Source organism: Pogona vitticeps, chromosome 2 (assembly GCF_051106095.1).
Source record: "Pogona vitticeps strain Pit_001003342236 chromosome 2, PviZW2.1, whole genome shotgun sequence".
In the NCBI taxonomy this organism is placed as follows: Eukaryota; Metazoa; Chordata; class Lepidosauria; order Squamata; family Agamidae; genus Pogona; species Pogona vitticeps.
Window position 1 is genome coordinate 105,380,618 of NC_135784.1, and position 19,106 is coordinate 105,399,723.

General features: G+C 42.3%; 1 protein-coding gene across 4 annotated transcripts; it reads right to left on the minus strand.

The window, feature by feature from the left end:
• Nucleotides 1-627: 627 nt before the first annotated feature.
• On the minus strand, nt 628-17,543 carry GNPDA1 (glucosamine-6-phosphate deaminase 1). Of its 4 annotated transcripts, none has more exons than XM_020806237.3 (7): nt 17,409-17,543; nt 13,052-13,181; nt 11,731-11,832; nt 8,739-8,921; nt 5,142-5,326; nt 3,265-3,439; nt 628-1,122 (listed from the first exon to the last, which is right to left on the minus strand). In XM_020806237.3, exons 2-7 carry the CDS (start codon nt 13,173-13,175, stop codon nt 1,025-1,027), a joined length of 867 nt encoding a protein of 288 aa, XP_020661896.2. In that variant the 5' UTR covers nt 13,176-13,181; nt 17,409-17,543; the 3' UTR covers nt 628-1,024. The 4 variants fall into 4 exon arrangements, with proteins under 4 accessions (XP_020661896.2, XP_020661916.2, XP_020661923.2 ...); XM_020806257.3 differs by lacking the exon at nt 17,409-17,543 and adding an exon at nt 16,961-17,096; XM_020806264.3 differs by lacking the exon at nt 13,052-13,181 and having other exon boundaries at nt 17,409-17,495.
• Between the last annotated feature and the right edge of the window lie 1,563 nt (nt 17,544-19,106).

Below are 19,106 nucleotides of genomic sequence, written 5' to 3' on the forward strand. Positions count from 1 at the left end.
TGTTGAAGGGAAATTATGAAATTCTCCTAACATGCCACCACACTCTAAAAGGTACTGCAGTGTGCTAAGCTGAATATCAAAAGTGTAGTTTCATCTGCCTCCTGCAAAGAATGTTTAGGCACTTTGTGAAGAGCTCAAGAGAAGCCTATTCGGCTATCAAGAAGTGCTAGCACAGCTGAACGTCCTGCTTCTGGCAACACAAAGGACAATTACGTAGAGCAAAGTTTCTTTTGCACTGAGATCACACGGGCTAGAGAGGGAAACCTACACCTCTCAGCCCCATTTCTACAGCTCTCTGTCCAGAGCCGTCTCTTCCTGCATGGCAGGGACAGGAAGATTGGGGGGGGGGCACCAGTTCTGACCCCTGCCAGCATGTGCATCCTAGCAAGTGAGTCCTAAGGAAATGTTGGGAAAGGAGCTTTCTAATCCTGATTTAAATGATAGGGCTAAGCAAGAGTGGCTACCAGAAGAGAGTTTTTGGCCTTAGGTAGTCAGGGCTAAGGCATTTTGGTTAAATTCCAATGTATTAAGATTTTGCATTTTCCTAAGTTTCTTGGAAGGTGACTCTCATGATGGTTAGCTTGATCCTTCCAGTTTTTCTGGAATTAATATTTCAGTTCACAGTTCTTTTTCAGAAATAGTACACATTTTTAATGTAGAAAAAAAGGCAGAAAAAGCTTCACATTTTGCAGATCCCATTTTTTGAGTATATATAATTTTTGCAATTGACATTCATGTTGCATGTTAAGATCTCTTTCCTAGTTACCCTTCAATACATGTCACAGCCTTTTACGAGAACAAATGCCTTCCATTCCATTTGGTCTTAATTTTTAAAGCAGTGCAAAACTGACATGAGTTAGTTCTGCTGTTGTGGAGCAGTGGAGGCAGGAAAGGTGGAAGGGATATTTTCTAACAAATACAGTCCAAGAATGTGTTTTCCTCCAGATGTAAAGACTTTAACACCTTCTCCTCCTAGGTATTAACAGAAGGCTCTGTGGACTCAGTTGTGCAGAGTGCTAAGAGGTTAGTCACTGTATGGTTTCTCAGTGTGGTTTGTTTCTGCTCCTGTTTCTTTCATACTGTATAGTGGATCCACAAGCTTGTTATGAACAAGCATCAGACCTGGTAAAGTGAAATGAAACAACAGAGACTTAGTTCTAATGCCAACATCACTGCATAAAGTGTCAATTTATATCCACTCTTCTTTGCTTCCCTGCCATTTTAGAGATGGTTAGGTAAGGTTGAATAAGTGGCAGACTGCATTTACTGTTTCAGAGGACATTCATACAGTTTATGAATCATTTAGTGCACGTGCGAGAAACATCAGATGGTTTCAGCTATACCTCCACAGTCCTTACCACTGGCAAGGGACTGTTTTAGTGTGTCAGGATGCAACATGTTCCATGGCAGCTCCTGCTGTCTCCATGCCCTGCATTTTTGCTCCAGCCATCCAAAATGCATGCTATGCTATACCAGCACCTGTGATCATTTCCCACTGCAAATAGCAGCCAGTGAAGAAAAAGTTTGGAAGAACACACTGAAGGGCTTGTGTGTGTGATTTATGTAATGAATGAGCACTGTAAATCTTCATTGTTGGATTTACTTACAAGATTATGGGGTTAAGTAGGATCTGAAGCATGTGGATAGCCAGTAGCACCTATAGTATTTCAGATTAGACTAGAATTTTCAGCATTCACCAGGGTTACCAAAAGTAATTCCTGATGAATTACTGCATTTCTTTTTAAAGGAGAAATATCCAAATTGAAATAACCAAGACCCTCACTTTCATGACCATGTTGTGGCATATTTCTCACATCCGCTTATGTAAGTATGTGGTACAGCTGCAGTGTGAAATACCGTGTTTCCCTGAAAGTAAGACAAGGTCTTATATTAATTTTTGCTCCAAAAAACGCATTTCGGCTTATTTTCAGGGGATGTTTTATTTAATTTTTTTCATGTACAACAATATACATTTATTCAAATACAGTCATGTCATCTTCTTCTGGTTGCTGCACAATGGTGAAGGGTGGGGTTTCACTTAACTGGGGCTTATTTTTGGGTTAGGGCTTATATTACGAGCATCCTGAAAAAACATACTAGGGCTTATTTTCAGGTTAGGTCTTATTTTCAGGGAAACAGGGTAACATTTAGAATTTTAGTCCCACTTTACCTCATAAAGGTAAAAAAAAATTGAAAATATTTCAAGAAATATTAGTCTTCCAGTAAGAATGGCTGGATTCACTGGGAATTTTAGTTTAGAAAGATACTATGAAAAAAACACATAATTTACGAAATGTGAATGGCACCAAGTTTTTTCCACTTCTCTGATGCAGCAGCCAGCATTCATAGTGGTTAGGAATTACAAGAGCTATAGTCTGACACCTGAGTAGAAACTGTTGTCCTCTTTTGATACATCTCAGAGGTTTCCCTCTGAGTGGGATGCAGTGGGATCAGAAGAGGCAAAAGGAAAATATTTCCTGTGATGTCTAAATGGATGCAGTTTACTGTCCCACACCTTTGTCTCCAGCTTGAATGGTCTTCCTTTGTGGAAGATAAACTGTCAAAAGTTCATTTTCAGTCAGATTACTGAATGGAATTGCCACCTGCTGAGGACTTTTCTTTGAGCTCTCATGTGCTTGAGACAAAAGGTGTTAGAGGGAATCCGCCCTCCTGGGCGACTCGTAACCTCCCCGTAAGCACCTGGCCAGCCACTGTAAAACACAAGACAGAGACTTGTCTGCTATGATTCCGCAGGACGCCCTCTCCCCATCTTGCAGCTGAAAATACCAAAATGCTTGTTAGGGATGATGTTTGTTCCCCTTTTGTGGGTTTTATTTGTTTGTCGTAATTATTTTTGTGCTGTTACTTTAATTTCTTTTATCTGTGTACAAACTCTGATCGGAACGAGTTGTAGGGTCAAATATCTTGCAAAGGAAACAAAATACAGTAGTATGTCAGTTCTTCCCTCAGTTTTGTTAAGCAGTAGGGATACTGGAGAACAAATGGAGAAAAGATGAATTAATAACGTTCATGCTAATAACAGTGGAACGCTGCATCAAAGGAGTCTGCCAAGTTGTAGTTCTCAGGAGATATTCCTGGTGTTTTAAGTTTCCACTCCCATCCTAAGTTCAGTATAGATAAGCAACAGCCACCCATTCTTTTTAAATGTGACCTGGGAAAGATTTTTATATATCGTTCTCACACTTCTATATTTTAATGCCATAGACAACACAACTTTCCTGTGGCCCCTTCTGACCTACCTACCTTGAAAGTACTTCACAGTTTTCATTTTAAGCTCCAGAGTGGCATCATCATCACATACAAAGAGAGTACGGGGATGCTGCTGAAAAGCTGAAACTGTCCACATGTGGTTTACACCTTCCTCAATAGCTTTGTGCAAAGCGAGGGCTTTATGGGCTCCTGTAATCAGAATCATAACCTGCAATGAAAGATACACAGGTAACGTGATTAGGGTTTTGATTTGATTGTGGGCTTCAGAAAGTCTGTCTCCTTGCTATTCTCAGATACAGTGGTACCTCGACTTACGAACTTAATCCATATTGGAACGACGTCCGTACGCCGAAAAGTTCGTAAGTCAAGGCAAGATTTCCCATAGGAATGCACTGAAACCATTTAATCCATTCAGGCTGTTTTTGTTCGTATGTCGAGGCGCTGTTCGTACTCTACCACTAGGGGGATAATTTTTTTATTTTTTTCTTCTTTTGACCTAAGATGAACTTGGGTCAAAAAAAGGGGAGCCAGGAAAGGTTTTTTCGTTCGTAAGTCGCCCAGAGACCTCTGGGTAGAGTGGGTGGCATATAAATTAAATAAATAAATAAATAATAAATAAATAAGTCGAGATTCCGTCCGCAAGTCGAAGCAACATTTTGCGAACGGAGCCGTTCATAACTCAAAATGTTCACAGGTGGAGACATTCGTAAATCGAGGTACCACTGTACATATGGATTGCAAGTTTGGTAAGATGACATCCACAGATATACAGCCAGAAACAAACATTTTGTAAATGGAAATAACATGCAAGGATGCTACTGAAATATTTGAGAAATCAATTAAGAGAACAGAAGGTGGAAGGATCAAAACATTCATTAAAGTTACACAGATTATCTGCCTTTTTTTAGTGAGCACTTGGAAGCCTTTCTTTTCACTGAAATTGGGAAGAGGGGAGGGCTCGTTGATTTACAACAGATTCCTACCAAGCTACCATTCTTTGGCTAGTAAAAATGATCTCCAGAAGGACTTCAACATACTAGATGACATATTTTCTTCAAACAAAAGAGCTTCGACTGATGTAGAGAGAGACGTATAGGCTAATAAATATCTGTGGGCTGTAACTTAATGGACTCAAAGGGGGTTTTTGCTTTTTGCTATTAGATGTCTATTAGCTGGTGCTAGGAAACAGGTTTCTATATAAAGAAGGACTTCACAAACCATCTACTTAATCTTGTTTTAATTTGGGCTAGATAGATAAGAGTCTAACTCCTGATCCAGAAGTTTCCTTTAATTGGATTTAACTAAAAAGGGCAACTGTGCTAAGTTTTTTTTAACAGCAAAAATTAATAGAGAATTTTGTAAACATCTTGAAGACTACCACATTTATTTAGTAGGAACTTTCATGGGCTATAATCAATGAAAACAAAGATTCACTTATTATTATGCAATATGGTATACAATTCATGTTGATTGCCCTTTCTGTTGTTATTGCTTTCTGTGGATTTAATTTTGATTCAGTGTTCAACAGAAAGCTATGTAAAGCAGACAGAGCCATGCATTCCAGTGAAACACAGAGCCTATGTTCCCTACTAAGCTTGGGGTCAATTTTGCACACTATACAGTTATCTTCTCTGTTTTGAAGACAAATATACAATGTGCACAATGGGCCACCATGGTTTTATGGATATACATTGTTCCTTCACTTCCTTCTTCCCTGCAGTACTAAAAACCAAAGTTGGATGAGAAAGGATTTGAGACGAGTATTACTAGAACTTAAATAACTCAGTAAAAAAACAACAACAACACACACACACACACATAGTAGCCTAAAATTCATTAGCCCAAATGTATTCCTGGCTCAAAAGCCCCCCACCCCCCCGGTTTCAGTCTGCTGATATTCTGCTTCCAACCTCTCGGGCATCCATGACTGTACCAACTCCAACTGTCAGAGCCATCGTGGGCACTTTAGAGAGGTCATCATCAAAGAATCTGGCATTAGCCAATATCGTGTCCATAGCCAAGGTCTTCACTCGTGTTCTGGATGCAAGGCTTGACCCTGGCTCATTGAAAGCAATGTGACCATCTGGACCAATACCTGTAGTGGAGACAGTTTTAAATTTTATAATCTAGCAAGCAAGGGCAATGTCAGTAAGTCATGCAATAATCCAAACCATTGTTACAGTATTTTTTCTGAAATCTCTGACCCATTTACAACGTGGCCCGAAATCCAAAGAGCTGCTTTAATTGACATAAGGGATCATCCACTTTAATGGAAAATTTCACACCTTTCCCATACTCCTTTGGGCAACCTCCTCTCCTGCCATATCACAAAATAACTTTTCGCCATGGTGTATGCCAGATGCTATTCAAGGAAACTTATTCCCTTTGGCTCATGGTTTCTTGGATTCTCTTTTCAGTCATGATTACTTCATCTACTTTTTCATAGCTAATGGGATAGTTCCTCAGTCCCAATGCTCTCGAGATACATCTGCTCAACGTGGAGTTCACTTTAAGCCAAGATGTCCATTGGCCAAAATCCTATGGCTTAGCAAACTATACTAGGGTATGGGGATTGTTCAGTCAACTCCCCCATAAGTTCACTGATTCAAATAGGCCTACTCTAACTTTGACTTGGTATTGTTATGTGCCGTCAAGTTGCCTCCGATGTATGGCAGCCCTAGGGGTCTGTGATCTCCCACATATCCTGTCCTCAACAGCCATGCTCGGCTCTTGTAAACTCAATCTATCATGTATTTTGATTTTCTTTTCCCCTTTATTGTTTCATTATTCTAATTCTTCTGTAATCTGTTGCTTTATTTTATTGTATTTTATCTTTGTTGTTGGCCGCCTAGAGTAGTCCATCGGACTAGATAGGCGGGATATAAATTAAATAAATAAATAAATAAATAAATAAATAAATATTTGGTTTTCCTCTTTATCTGGTGCCTTCAGCTTTGCCAGCACTCATTTTTTCCAGAGAATCTTGAGTTTTCATGATGTGCCCAACGTCGGAACATCTCAGATTCAACATTTTTGCCTTTAGAGATAATCCAGGCCTGATTTGCTCTAAGATCCATTTCTCTCTCTCTCTTGCAGTCCAGGGTATCTGCAAAGCTCTCCACCAGCACCATATTTAAAACAAATCAATTGTTTCCTGTCAGCTTTCTTTATTGTTCAGCTTTCACATCTCTTTGTACTGATCAGAAATACAATGGTGTGGATTATCTTGGCCTTAGTATCCAGGGACACATCCTTACACCTGATTATATTTTCTAATGCTTTTACTGATGTCTTTCCAAGTTTCAATCGTCTTCTGATTGGACCACCGCCTAAGGATGAGTCAGCAGGGTGCTGCAGCTGCCAAGAAAGCCAACACAGTCCTAGGCTACATCAACAGGGGGATACCATCGAGATAACGGAAAGTGATAATACCACTCTATACTGCACTGGTGAGGCTGCACTTGGAGTGCTGTGTCCAGTTCTGATCAGCACAATACAAAAAAGATGCTGAGGCCCTGGAAGGGGTGCAGAGAAGAGCAACAAAAATGATAAGGGGAATGGAGGCTAAATCCTATGAAGAATGACTAAAAGAAGTATGTTTAGCTTAACGAAGAGAAGACTGAGGGGAGACATGATAGCAGTCTTCCAATCTCTGAAGGGTTGTCACAGGGAAGAGGGCATTGATTTATTCTCCACTGCGCCTGAGGGTAGGACAAGAACCAATGGGTAGAAACTTGGCAGAGGGAGATCCAACCTGGAAATCAGGAGGAATTTCCTGATGTTGAGAACCATTAAGCAGTGGAATCACTTGCTTCCCAATGTTCCAGGTGCCCCATCACTGGAGATTTTCAAGAAAAAGATTGGACAGCCATCTGTCCAGGATGGTACGAGGTCCAGGATGGTATGAGGCCTCTTGCCTTGGGCATGGGATTGGACTAGAAGACCTCCAAGGTCCCTTCCAACCCTACAACGATTCTATGATGCAGTCTCCATTTGGACTGATGACTGAACCAAGATATACATAATCTTTCACTATTTCAATTTTTCCATTGTCAACATTAAAGTTGTATAGATCTTCTGTAGTCATGATTTTTGTCTTCTTAATGTTCAACTGCAATCCTGCTTTGGTGCTTTCTTCTTTCACTTTCTTCAGAAGTAATTTGCAGTCATTGTCACTTTCTACCAATAAGATGGTGCCACCTGCATATCTTAAATTATAGATGTTTCTTCTACATATTTTCGCTCTTCCTTCACTTTCTGTACAAACTGTCCTGTGGGCAGATTGAACAGATATGGGGATGAAATGCACCCTTGTTTGACACCTTTGCTTGTAGGAAACTATTCTATCCTAACAGTAGCTTCTTGTTGACACTCTAGGTTATGCATCAGGGCAATCAAGTGCTAAGGTATTTCCATTTCTTTCAGAACAACCCATAGTTTCTCATGTTCCACAAAGTCATTTGCTTTGCTATAGTTTATAAAGCATAGGCTGATCTGAAATACTTTGGTGCTCTCCATAAGCCAGCAGAAATATGCAATATGATCTTGAGTGCCTCTTCCTTTTCGAAATCCAGATTGAACATTTGTTGCTCCATATAAGGAAAAATCCTTTGTTGCGACTTCTTGCAACATCTTGAGCATCACTTTGATTGCATGGGAAATTAGAGCAATGGCATCTCCTTACTTTAGTATAAGTCACAGTTAGACGAGGCCCATGTCAGTTAATGGAAACGTACAGAGGAGCTGACTCAGTATATCCCCCTTGATTAAATGGGCCTACTCTAGTGTGATTTCTTACTTTTAACAACAAGATTTTGGCTACTGAATTTTCTTTGAACCGCATTTACTTAGGAGCTTATAGACCTCAATCACTCACTCACTCCCTGCTCAATGTTCTTAAGATTGCAAATAGAGCCCAATTCATTGTTCACCTTCCTGTTCTTTCCAAAAAGCGCTTAGCCTCTTCCCTCTCTGTCACCCCTTTCTACAAACAGAGAGGCTCTCCACACAAAGCAGCAGCCAGATTTTCCCAAGGCTTTTGTTTCCCCTACAGATCTGCTGCTCGTGCTGGGTCTGAACTACTACAGCTGCTGGGCAAAATTTCACAAGCCCACCCAACTCAGCCACAGATAAGGGACGGAGAGTCAAGGGTTGTAACCCCTTGGGGGTGGAGTGAAGCTTCCTGACCTCTACATTATGTGGCAGTGCTGGGAATATCTTCAAATGAAGAGTCCAAGTTATGATTGTAGTGCACATAGATTTGTGTGCTCTACATGTGCTTGTACATCCTTTGGAATCTGACCCTGATAAACCATTGTTCTGCTATGGGGCCTAACATGAACTGACTGCTCAGTAAGTGGTGTGTTTTGGAGACACAAAAGCTCTGTGCGGCAGTCATTTGCACTCTGATGACTATTCCACCTATGCAAGTCACTGACTGAAGGATGGACACCTCTCCATCCACCCATCCCTCCCACGGCCCTGCCCCGATGCCTTCCAGGTTTCACCTCCAACAAAGAGCTCTATTCCTCCGGCGGCCTTGATTTTTCTCTCAAAAGCATCACACTCTGCCTGCAGGTCAGCTGCATTCCCATCGAGAATATGCGTGTTTTCGGGAGAGATGTCAATGTGCTGGAAGAAGTTTTTCCACATAAAGGAATGGTAGCTTTCTGGGTGATCCCTCGGAAGGCCTGACCAAAAATAAAAAATTGAATTTTTTTTAAAAAACCCAACAAAACACATGGGGGCTGAAAGTAATTACACCCCCACCCGACCGCCCACATTCCTATCCCTAATAATGTTCAAAAAGCAGCTTGCAACAGGTGTCACACAGTAGGACACACCACAGTTCCCACCCCTTGTTCCCATCTCTCCTTTAAAAGGAATGGGCATCGAAGACCATTCACTTCAGGTCTCTACAACCACTGCCACTCCGTCAGCAATATAAAGCTATAGACAGAAGGGGGCAGAAAGAGAGAGAGAGAGATTGTGTGTGTGTGTGCGTGTGAGTGAGAGTGCGAGTAAGTGAGAGAGAGAGAATGAGAGAGTGAGAGTGTGAGTGAGTGTGAGAGTGAGTGTGAGTGAGTGAAAGTGAGAAAGTGAGTGTGAGAAAATGAGAGAATGAGTGAGTGTGAGAGTCATATAATCTAAGGCCTTTTCCTTATTTCTTTGAAAACATAATATGAAACCATCCTGTTACACCAAGAAGCCTGACATCATCGCAATACAATTGAAAACCAATCTTTTTGGCGATCATTACGGCAATGTGAATTCCCCCCACCACTTTCCCTCTATTTTTCATTAAGTATTCTAAAAACAATGTTTCTATAACCATTGATGGAAAAATACTTTTATGTGTCATTTCATTAGAAACAGAATAAGAAGACTGAAAAGATTTTTATTACAGACGATACATCAAGACCTGTCAGGCTTTCTTCCAAAAAGGCAGATGAAAAATAATATAAGGATAATTTTAAATACTCTACTATGAAGCACACCCAGAAAAGCAGATGGCTATGATATTCTTGGATGCGGAAAAAGCTTTCGACAATCTGTGTTAGACTGGATAAAAGAAGATAACCTTGGAAAAATGATAGATTACTCAATTTGGAAGGACATGATTTGCAGTTTGGCTGGCATGCTTTTCTGTGGTACAAAAAAAGATAAAGAGCAGAAACAGTTGAACCTGCATATGATAAGAAGAGCTCTACTAGGGACTTGGAAAAAGATCATCCAACAGATTAACCAAAAAAAATCAGTCTGGGTATCACCTACAGAGGCCTTTACACAACCCAATCTTATGACGAAAGCAAAACTTCTAAGATAACCAAAATTATTTATTTAAAAAAGTACTGTGAGTTACGGTCTAAAAAAGAGTTAGAGACACTATATATAGATATAGATATAGATATAGATATAGATATAGATATAGATAGATAGATAGATAGATAGATAGATAGATAGATAGATAGATAGATAGATAGATAGATAGATAGATAGATAGATAGATAGATAGATAGATGATAGATAGATATAGATAGATAGATAGATAGATAGATAGATAGAGAGAGAGAGAGAGAGAGAGAGAGAGAGAGAGAGAGAGAGAGAGAGAGAGAGAGATACATATTAGAGACAATAGTAGTACAGCCTCTCTCACTGCATGAACAAAGTGTGTAACATGTTAGTTTGGATAGCTAGTTTCTGGCTCTTTTCTCACTCTCACAGGGCTATTTCAAGCTGACAAATACCGCAAAGCCACAGTCAACAGACTGTAGCCATTATAAATTCATGTATGTTATAGTCCAGAGGTATAAAAGACCCTGAAGTGTAAAAATGTGTTCCTGGAGATAAGGCCAGGATAACCACAGTTACTATTGAGGGATGTAAAAGCTCAGCCTTGGTGCTGCTTTACACTCCTACATACTAGTTGTCAGTCTATTTTATAACTCCATATTCAGGTATCAGTTCTCACTGGGACTGTTTTGAAACGTCATTTGACCCACCCACCCCCTTTTACTTCTGTAAGCCTTTGGCTAACCAGAGCATGTGGCTACTTCCCTTTTCCTCTCAGTACTGTATCCACATTTTGGCTCCATTCCTCTCACCCCTCACCAATCAAGTTCAGTCTCAGAGGGGAGTGACAGAAAGTGCATTGCATTACAATATGTCTGATTGCCACAAGGGTAGCAAGGAGAGGGCCACTGCAGGATGCCAGTCTCTGCAGAGGTGGCCTGGGCTGGTAGGATATGTCGAGAGGGTTACTTCTCTTCCAGCTCTGCAGCCTGGGTTGAGTGGCTAACAGTACATGCTGTAAAGAGCACCCATTCCTCAGAAACTGGAGCAGAGGCAGTTTAGACAGAAAGACGAAGGGCTAAAAAGGGAGGAATTTGGGAGGAGCAATATTTTCCAGTCCTTCTCCTTGCCCTACAGCATTTTTTTTTTTACTAGAAGCAATGGGAGAAGCCAGGCTTGGAGATCCAGACCAGCCTTGTTCTTGCTCATGAACCTCCTTCTCCAGGAGTGGACTACCTGGCTGCCATCCTTTCTGAAATACAGTAGTTTAAGAGAAAATGGGCTTGAAGGTTCCAACCAATTCATGCTAGAGCTGTGCCTTGGATTTGGTTCAAACCTGGATTTTTGATGGAGCCAGTCCAATTTTGATTGATCTCTATGAAGCCTGGATTGGAACAGAAGAGTCAAGATTTGGTTTGGGGGAATTAACAGACTGATTTTGGTCCAGAGCACAAATTGAACTGGATAGGGCACAAATGGCTTCAGATTATTTTTTAAAGCAATCTTTAGAAGGGTCCAGTACGAGAGATCAACAAACAAAGCTCTGGGTCACAGTTCAGAGTCTTTATACCACAAAATATATTGTAAGTAGGTGAGTGTTTTAAAAGGTTTGTAGTTAATTAACCAATCAGTTTTTTAAATGGCAGCAAATAGTATTTGTGGCAAATAATTTCTCCTCATTATAGTTCTTAATAATGGCTAACTCACCCACATATTCATCCATATTGAAGGTTTTCACATATTTGAAAGAGAGATCCCCATTCTTGCAATATTCTATTAGTTTTCTGTAACACCCTAGTGGAGTACTTCCTGGAGATCAAAAAAAGCAGTGTACTGTTAGCAAAGTTGAATCTTGCTCCAGCCATGTGTCACTAATGCTGCACATTATTTCAGAGACATACTGGGCTGCTCCATCTTAACTCAGTCACTTTTGTTTTATTCCTGATGGAACAGGGAAAAAACTACGAATGTACCATCATCTTCCCATCCCATCCCACACATATATCATCTCCACAGTGAGAGCTAATAGCTAATGGCTTTTAACATAAGAAAAATGCAACTGACAGCAAAGTGAATAAAGTGAGGCACAGTGTGGACTGAAAAAAGCTTTTCTACCTCTCTGGAGCCATTGAGTCTGAAGCTAAAAAGTAAGAGTTGAGTCAGAGAAATAAGAGTGTATCTTTATCCATGTCAGTGCACAACTCAAAGATTCCCCTACTTGGGACCCCAGATGTTCTTGGACTACAACTCCCAGAAGCCTTAGCCATTAACGAGCTAGCTTGGGTTCTTGACCTAAAACTAAGTCCATATGTTTGGGAACCACTGGCCTATCTAAAGTATGAATCTCATCACCACAAGATGTCATGATGTTCATCAACCTAGACAGCTTTAAAAAGGAATCACATAAATTCTTGGAGGGTAATCCTATTAGTGGCACCTAATAGTCCCAGATCAACCGACAGCAAAATAACACATTTAAGTGATGATTAATGAGTCCCATTCATTTCACTGGGTCTAACTTTAGTTGGGACCAACTCTGGCTTTAATCCATCTAGCCTCCGGTATCCAAGGCAATTTTCCTCTGTGAAGTAGCCACTGTGGAATACAAATGGTTGTACTCATGCCCTCCTTGAGGGATCCAGTTAGCTACTGTGGGAACAGAATGCTGGACCAGAAAGGCCTCTGGTCTGATTCTGAACAACTGCTGTTATGTTCTTAAACAGATGATACTCAACAGTCTTCACATTCATACACTTTTATAAATATGTTTACAAGGCTGGGATGACGGAAAGTATTAATACATTGAGATTCTTTTGGGGGGTTTATAGAACTCAGACACATTCAACATAGTGAGTTACTTGCTAAAGTGTGAAACACCAAGTAGGGAGTGAGAGCTTGATTATAACGTTATACAGGCCAAGTGCTCTTGCTGACTGACCGTGACAAAATGCAAGTGCGATGAGAAAGGGGCGGTGATCTGTTCATCACAATGCCACCCCCTCCCAAAAAACTAAGCCTTGCAACTTACCAGTGGGAAGCCCAAGGGTAAAATACCTGTCTGGACCCGGATTAAACTGGACGATTCGATTTCTAATGTACTTTGCTGCCCACTCACTAGCCTGCGCATAATGCTCTAGAATGATGAGTTTCATCCCAACCTGCAAATTTGAAAGAAATATTCTGGTTAACTGGTTGCAAATAGAGAGGACAGAGTGGACAGAAGGGGAACAGAGATCTGGCCAGCTAACCCCAAGGGTAACATCATTGACTTTTAACACAAGCAGCACATGATTTGCTTTGGGGAATTTTGAGTTCAAGAGGTATGGAGTCAATCCTAGACAGAAAACAACAGTCCATCTTTATAAAAGAAACATTATCAGCCAAAATTCTGTTGCTTAGCGTAGTAAATCCCACTAGAGTAGGCCTGCTGAACCAATGAGGTTTTTGCAAATTATTTCCTCCACAAGTCCCATTAATTTCCTCCATAAGTCCCATTAATTCAAATATGCCTAGCCTTAACTGGTTTACTTTGGCATAGTAAATCACAGTTGGTTGTCCCATTTGAATCAACAGAATTTACAGAGAAGTTGACTCACCAAATCCTTACTGATTCAATGGACCCACTTTAGTGTGATGTACTATGTTTTATCCCGTTTATCTGAAGCCTCTGACATTCATAATTTCAGTCATAACTGTCTATAATATATCTTTATAGGAGTGACTAACAAACAGAAGTGTTTTTTGCAAAATGTTTTGGCTTCTGCTTTCCTCAGTTGCCCCGTCCTATCTGAAGAGCTCACAGCATAGAATAATAAAGACACACAAGAGAAAACACAGGAGATCCTTGCCCAAGATCCAGTATGTGAGTCAGTCCTTTCTCAAGTAACCCGAGAACAGAGCAGCAAGAATTATTCATGGTTCTTTCTTCACTCCTTCTGTATCTCTTATCCATGGAAAGATACATTTCATTTGGCACTCAAAAATCCTCACAGCCAAGATGCTTTGCCAGTCTTGCTTCAGTCATTAGAGGGAGCATAAGGAAAGGAAATTGCTCCTGTCAGTCCATCTCCCACATCATAGTAATATCTAAACTGGCTCCAATTCAGAAGCAAAAAACCCATACAGAAAATAACAAAAGAGGCAGCATGTTGGGGCAGGCAGTGGTTAATGAAGACTGAGCAGACCTAAGTTCAAAGCTCAGTTCAGCCATTAAGCTTCATCAGAAACCCTTGATCAGTCAAAGTCTCTCTATCATTCACTCACACTTGTTGTTTAGTTGTTAAGTCATGTCCGACTCTTCGTGACCCCATGGACCAGAGCACGCCAGGCCCTCCTGTCTTCCACTGCCTCCCAAAGTTTGGTCAAATTCATGTTGGTCGCTTCAATGACACTGTCCAACCATCTCGTCCTCTGTTCACTCACACATACAGGGGCTAAAACCCTATTCCTATATTATGTGTGCTTAAGGGCAAACATGACAGGTCCCCTCACACACACACTTTTATGGCATGATTTCCTTTACATGATCCACTCTGTGACCAACTTCACAATCAGTGTCTGTCTACTCACTTGAAGGAATGCCTCCTGGAGAAGGAGGCATACGGTGTGAGTAAACAACCTTCCAGCCACAGAATATGAACCCAAACTTGCAAGATTCTTCCGAGATGGATGCCACTGGGAGTTTCACAGAAGAAGGGTGCAAGGAACAAAGGGACCAATAAAAGGCACTTTGAAAAAGAGATTGTGAAGAGTCAGATACAAAATGGCTTCTCTAAGGTTAATATGGTGAAGGCCAACAGTGTGAAAGGATGTCTGAAGAAGTAGATGTCTCCAGGAAAATTCACACTGCAATAAAACATGTAATCTTAAAAATATTGTAGCATCTCTGTTTTTTGGTTTTATGTTTGTAGTCAGTGTGCTCGGAGGGGCAACGGCTAGGGGCAGAGCATACAGTTTGAATGTAAAATATCCCCATTTCACTCCTCACCATCTCCAGTCAAAACCACCTCAAAGAACAGGGATGGAGGAGATCCACAGCAATCAGTTCTGGCCTAGACTGACATAGGACAAACAAGCTGGCTCCATACATATTATATCATAGAATCATAGAATAATTGAGTTGGAAGGGACCAAAAAGCCATCAAGTCCAACTCCCTGCTCAATGCAGGAAAAGGTTTCCAGAAGACAACAGCTCAGCTGAACTCTGGATATCATGGTTACCCTTTGCTTGTCAAACTCTTGGGTTACTTCCATTTCATGGCAGAGTTTTCTTTCTCACTCTCATTATCCTCTAAACTTATGTTCCTCTCATAACATGTAAACCTCTTCCACACGGCACCTGTTTCAACAGCATCATTGCCATGCTTCTCCAGAGCATCCAATCTCTGCCTTCTTCCTCATATTCCTTCTTGCATAAGAAGGAACATGAGGAAGACGAGGCAGAGAGAGATTGGATATTCTTGAAAAAATTGGCACTGATGCTAATACTACTGTGTGGGAATGCGTTGTGTGTGCAAATAAGTACTCTGTTTCCCCGAAAATAAGACCTAACCTGAAAATAAGCCCTGGTATGATTTTTCAGGATGCTCGTAATATAAGCCCTACCCCCAAGATAAGCCACAGTTAACTGAAACCCCGCCCTCCACCCTTGTGCAACGATTAGAAGAAGATATTACTGCATTTGAATAAATGTAGATTGTTTTAAATGGAAAAATAACATCCCCTGAAAATAAGCCCTGATGCGTTTTTTGGAGCAAAAATTAATATAAGACCCTGTTTTATTTTCGGGGAAACGCGGTACATTAATATGCATGTTAGGAAGAGATTGGGATTCTAAGTCACCAGGTAGGATTTATTTATTTCCACTTAAATGATCGTTTTGGCACCTGAGGCTTTGCTGCCCCAATGGATTAGATGAGATTGCCATATGTGGGGAGTAGACAGAGCACACGAGGCCTATATCAGTTCTGTGCTGAGCCACTGTTTAGTGTTTCCTTTTGCCTGGGAGGAGCAGCTGAAAGTAGTATGCATATTCAAAGCAGGCGAGTCTACTCCATAAGTTTGCCCTTCAAAATTCTGGCACCCTGGGTCAAAGCCCCATTGATGCCTTGCATACCAGCTGGAACTGGGAGCAATTGCAGACCAAACAACATTTGGAAAGCCACCTAACTGCTTGCCTGATGCACACACCTCAATATAAAAAAAAATCAGCACACATTTCTCCCATATCTTCCAGACATCCCGATGAGACAGGAAAAATATGGTCTTCTCGATTTCCTGCTCTTTTTGTATGCAGAATATATGTGAAAGCCATAAGAGAATAGCTAGATGAAGCCTAACCCAAGGCCAGGCAATGGACACAGTGAGCAGAAATTTGAGGCCACTAATGGGCCCAATCCAAGACTCACAAACTATTCACAAGACTTATTGGATGTCTTGCCCTGCTCTCCCACTCTCTCACACAGGCAGAGGTTATTCGTAGCACCTCCCAGGGCCCCAAGACTAAAGCAACCGATTTTGTAGGTTTTCAACAGAAGACAGGTATAGGCTGTCAATGGGTTAAACGGGAGGGTGGGTGCGGGAAAAGAAGGTAGATCTGGAGTTGAACGACAGTTTAGCAATAACGCAACAAAATGTCTTCTTCTCCAGGCAAATCAGAAACACCTAAAAAGTTAGGTAGCCAGGACTGTTCCATTTAGTTCTACTCACAACTAACTCCTGAGGTAGAAGAACCCAGAATATCTTTTTCACGATGTCTCCCGGGAATCTCAGTAACCCGAAATCAATCCCAAAGTTGATCCCACAAGCCTGGGGGGGAGTCCGCCCACTCCGGTCTCCATCAGAAACGAGGTCCCGCCTACAGTAGCTCCTTCTCCGGAGCCATAGCTAACACCCTACACGTTCGCCGCGGACGGCTAAGGGGAAAAAGCAAGCCCACCTCGCCGGGACCTCTTCGCTATCCTGACCCGCAAGTTACAAGGTCCAAGGAAGGTGGAAACGAACGCGGCCGTTCCTTCGGGCATTCGTAACGGCACGCACGGTTGGAGTAACGTCCCTCAGGCTGGAGATGGAAGCCGAAGCAGCAGCAACGGGGCGGGACGGGGGGGGGAACGGCTCACACCCAGGGGCGCAAAGACTCGAGGCAAAAGGGCAAGAGGCGAGGGCCAGGCAGGGCACCGCGGGCGCTGCGCCCAGCCATCGGGAGACCTTTGGCGCTGCTGCGAGCGGGGCGGATGCATCCTGGCGCCGGGCGGCCTTTCTCCCCGGATCCGCGCCACGGCCCTTCCCTCCTGCCCGCCCGCCCCACCCCCGAAAGCAGAGGCCCTGGTCCCCGTCCCCCGCCTCGCCGCGAAACCCGAGGACGGGAGCCACGGCTCCCAACTCACCGCCCCGTAGTAGCTGCCCCGACCAAACCGCCCGAAAGTCTTCTCGCTCCGGCCCGCCTCCTTGTGACCTCAGCCGGTCATATGAGCGGTCACGGGGCGCGAAACTGCTGAGACCGGCGGCACCCCCTCCTCCTCCTCCTGGTCCTCCTCCTCCTGCCGGGGCCCGAGGGCTTGGCTTCCCCTTTCGGAGCGAGCGCTCCTTTTCCTTCCGCACCAGCTGGGCGCCCGAGTTCAGCTCTTTCGATCGCCGTGGCTTCCTGCTGGCGAGTCCCGGTTCCCAAACGGTGTCGCCGCCAAGCCTCGAGGGTTTCTGATCCAGGCAAGGTGGCGCCCTCACCTGCCACACGCCTCTTCTGGGGTGCCCGGCTTGGTTAGGGTAGCAGGGCCAGAACTGGCAGGAGAGAAGATCCAGGTGGTTGTGGGTTTTCCGGGCTGCTTGGCCGTGTTCTTAAGGTTGTTCTTCCTGACGTTTCACCAGTCTTTGTGGCTGGCATCTTCAGAGGACAGGGGTCAGAACACTGTCTGTTCCTACTCCTGTTCCTCTGAAGATCCCGGCCACAGAGACTGGCGAAACGTCAGGAAGAACAAACCTTCAAAACACGGCCAAAGAGCCCGAAAAAACCACAACAACCATTAGACCCCGGCCGTGAAAGCCTTCGCGAATACACAGAAGATCCAGGACTTTCTGATTCGCAAGGATTAGGACGACATTTGCTTCTTGATTTCCTCTTGAGATGAACTGCAGTCCTCCGAGCAGCTGCGAGAGAAATGGATTTTTCCAGGATATATTGCAAACTCTCCCAGTTGTAATGGAAATTATTCGAGAGTGACTGTATCTTGGCTGGGCAAGTCATACCCATAAGCTCTACAAAAGGGTGGACCGATCCAGCTGCCTGCATTTTTTACTTATTCTGAGGGGGAACTATGGACACAGTCATAAGGAGCGCCTGCATTTCCAACTCTTCACACTACACCACCGGCAACCCACGAGCCAAATTTGCTTGATGGAGCAATTTCATTTCTTTATTTATTTAAAATATTTTTACCCTGCCTTTCTCCTCTAAAGGACCCGAAGCAGCACACGTCATTAAAAAGACAATATGCAAAGCTAAAACCAGTAAATGTACAAATGTTTAAAAAGAATTAACACATTGAAGTCATTAGTTTAATGTATTTTAACCGCAAATTTGTGACTTTTATACTCTTGCCCATAGGTATCTAGACACAAGTTTACATATTCTCCTATGAATGGGGAATTTCGTGAAATAGCATATACTGTACATACAGTACTGTACATGGGACACAGAGTACTTATAAAATTAGTTTTGTTTAAGTGAAAGTAAGAATTCAGAAAGGTATGGAAGGGCTCCGAGAATCTAAATAGTTAAATATCATAGTTTACATTCAAAGTCTTTACTTTTCCATTTCTCAGAAATAGCTAAAATAGGTGCTGAATGCTACTAGCTGAATATACTGTCTTCCGGTTTGCTTCATAGTCACTTGAACACTTGCAGTACAGCATGAGATGTAGAGAGGCCATAAAAATAATTATAAAAGCATTTGAAAAATCACAGGTGCACTGCAAAATTGATAATTTCCCTTCTATGTTAGAAATGCAATGCAGTTATGCCTTTTTACTGGAAAAATTATCTATAAGCGACTTTGTATTTATAACCAGTTACTGCCAATGTTTGGATA

Coding starts and splice junctions, on each gene's coding strand:
- GNPDA1 (XM_020806237.3), bottom strand. CDS start 13,175: ATGAAACTCATCATTCTAGAGCATTATGCGCAGGCTAGTGAGTGGGCA. Junction 11,833..13,051: donor TACCCTTGGGCTTCCCACTG/GTAAGTTGCAAG, acceptor TTTGATCTCCAG/GAAGTACTCCACTAGGGTGT. Junction 8,922..11,730: donor CAATATGGATGAATATGTGG/GTGAGTTAGCCA, acceptor ATTTTTGGTCAG/GCCTTCCGAGGGATCACCCA.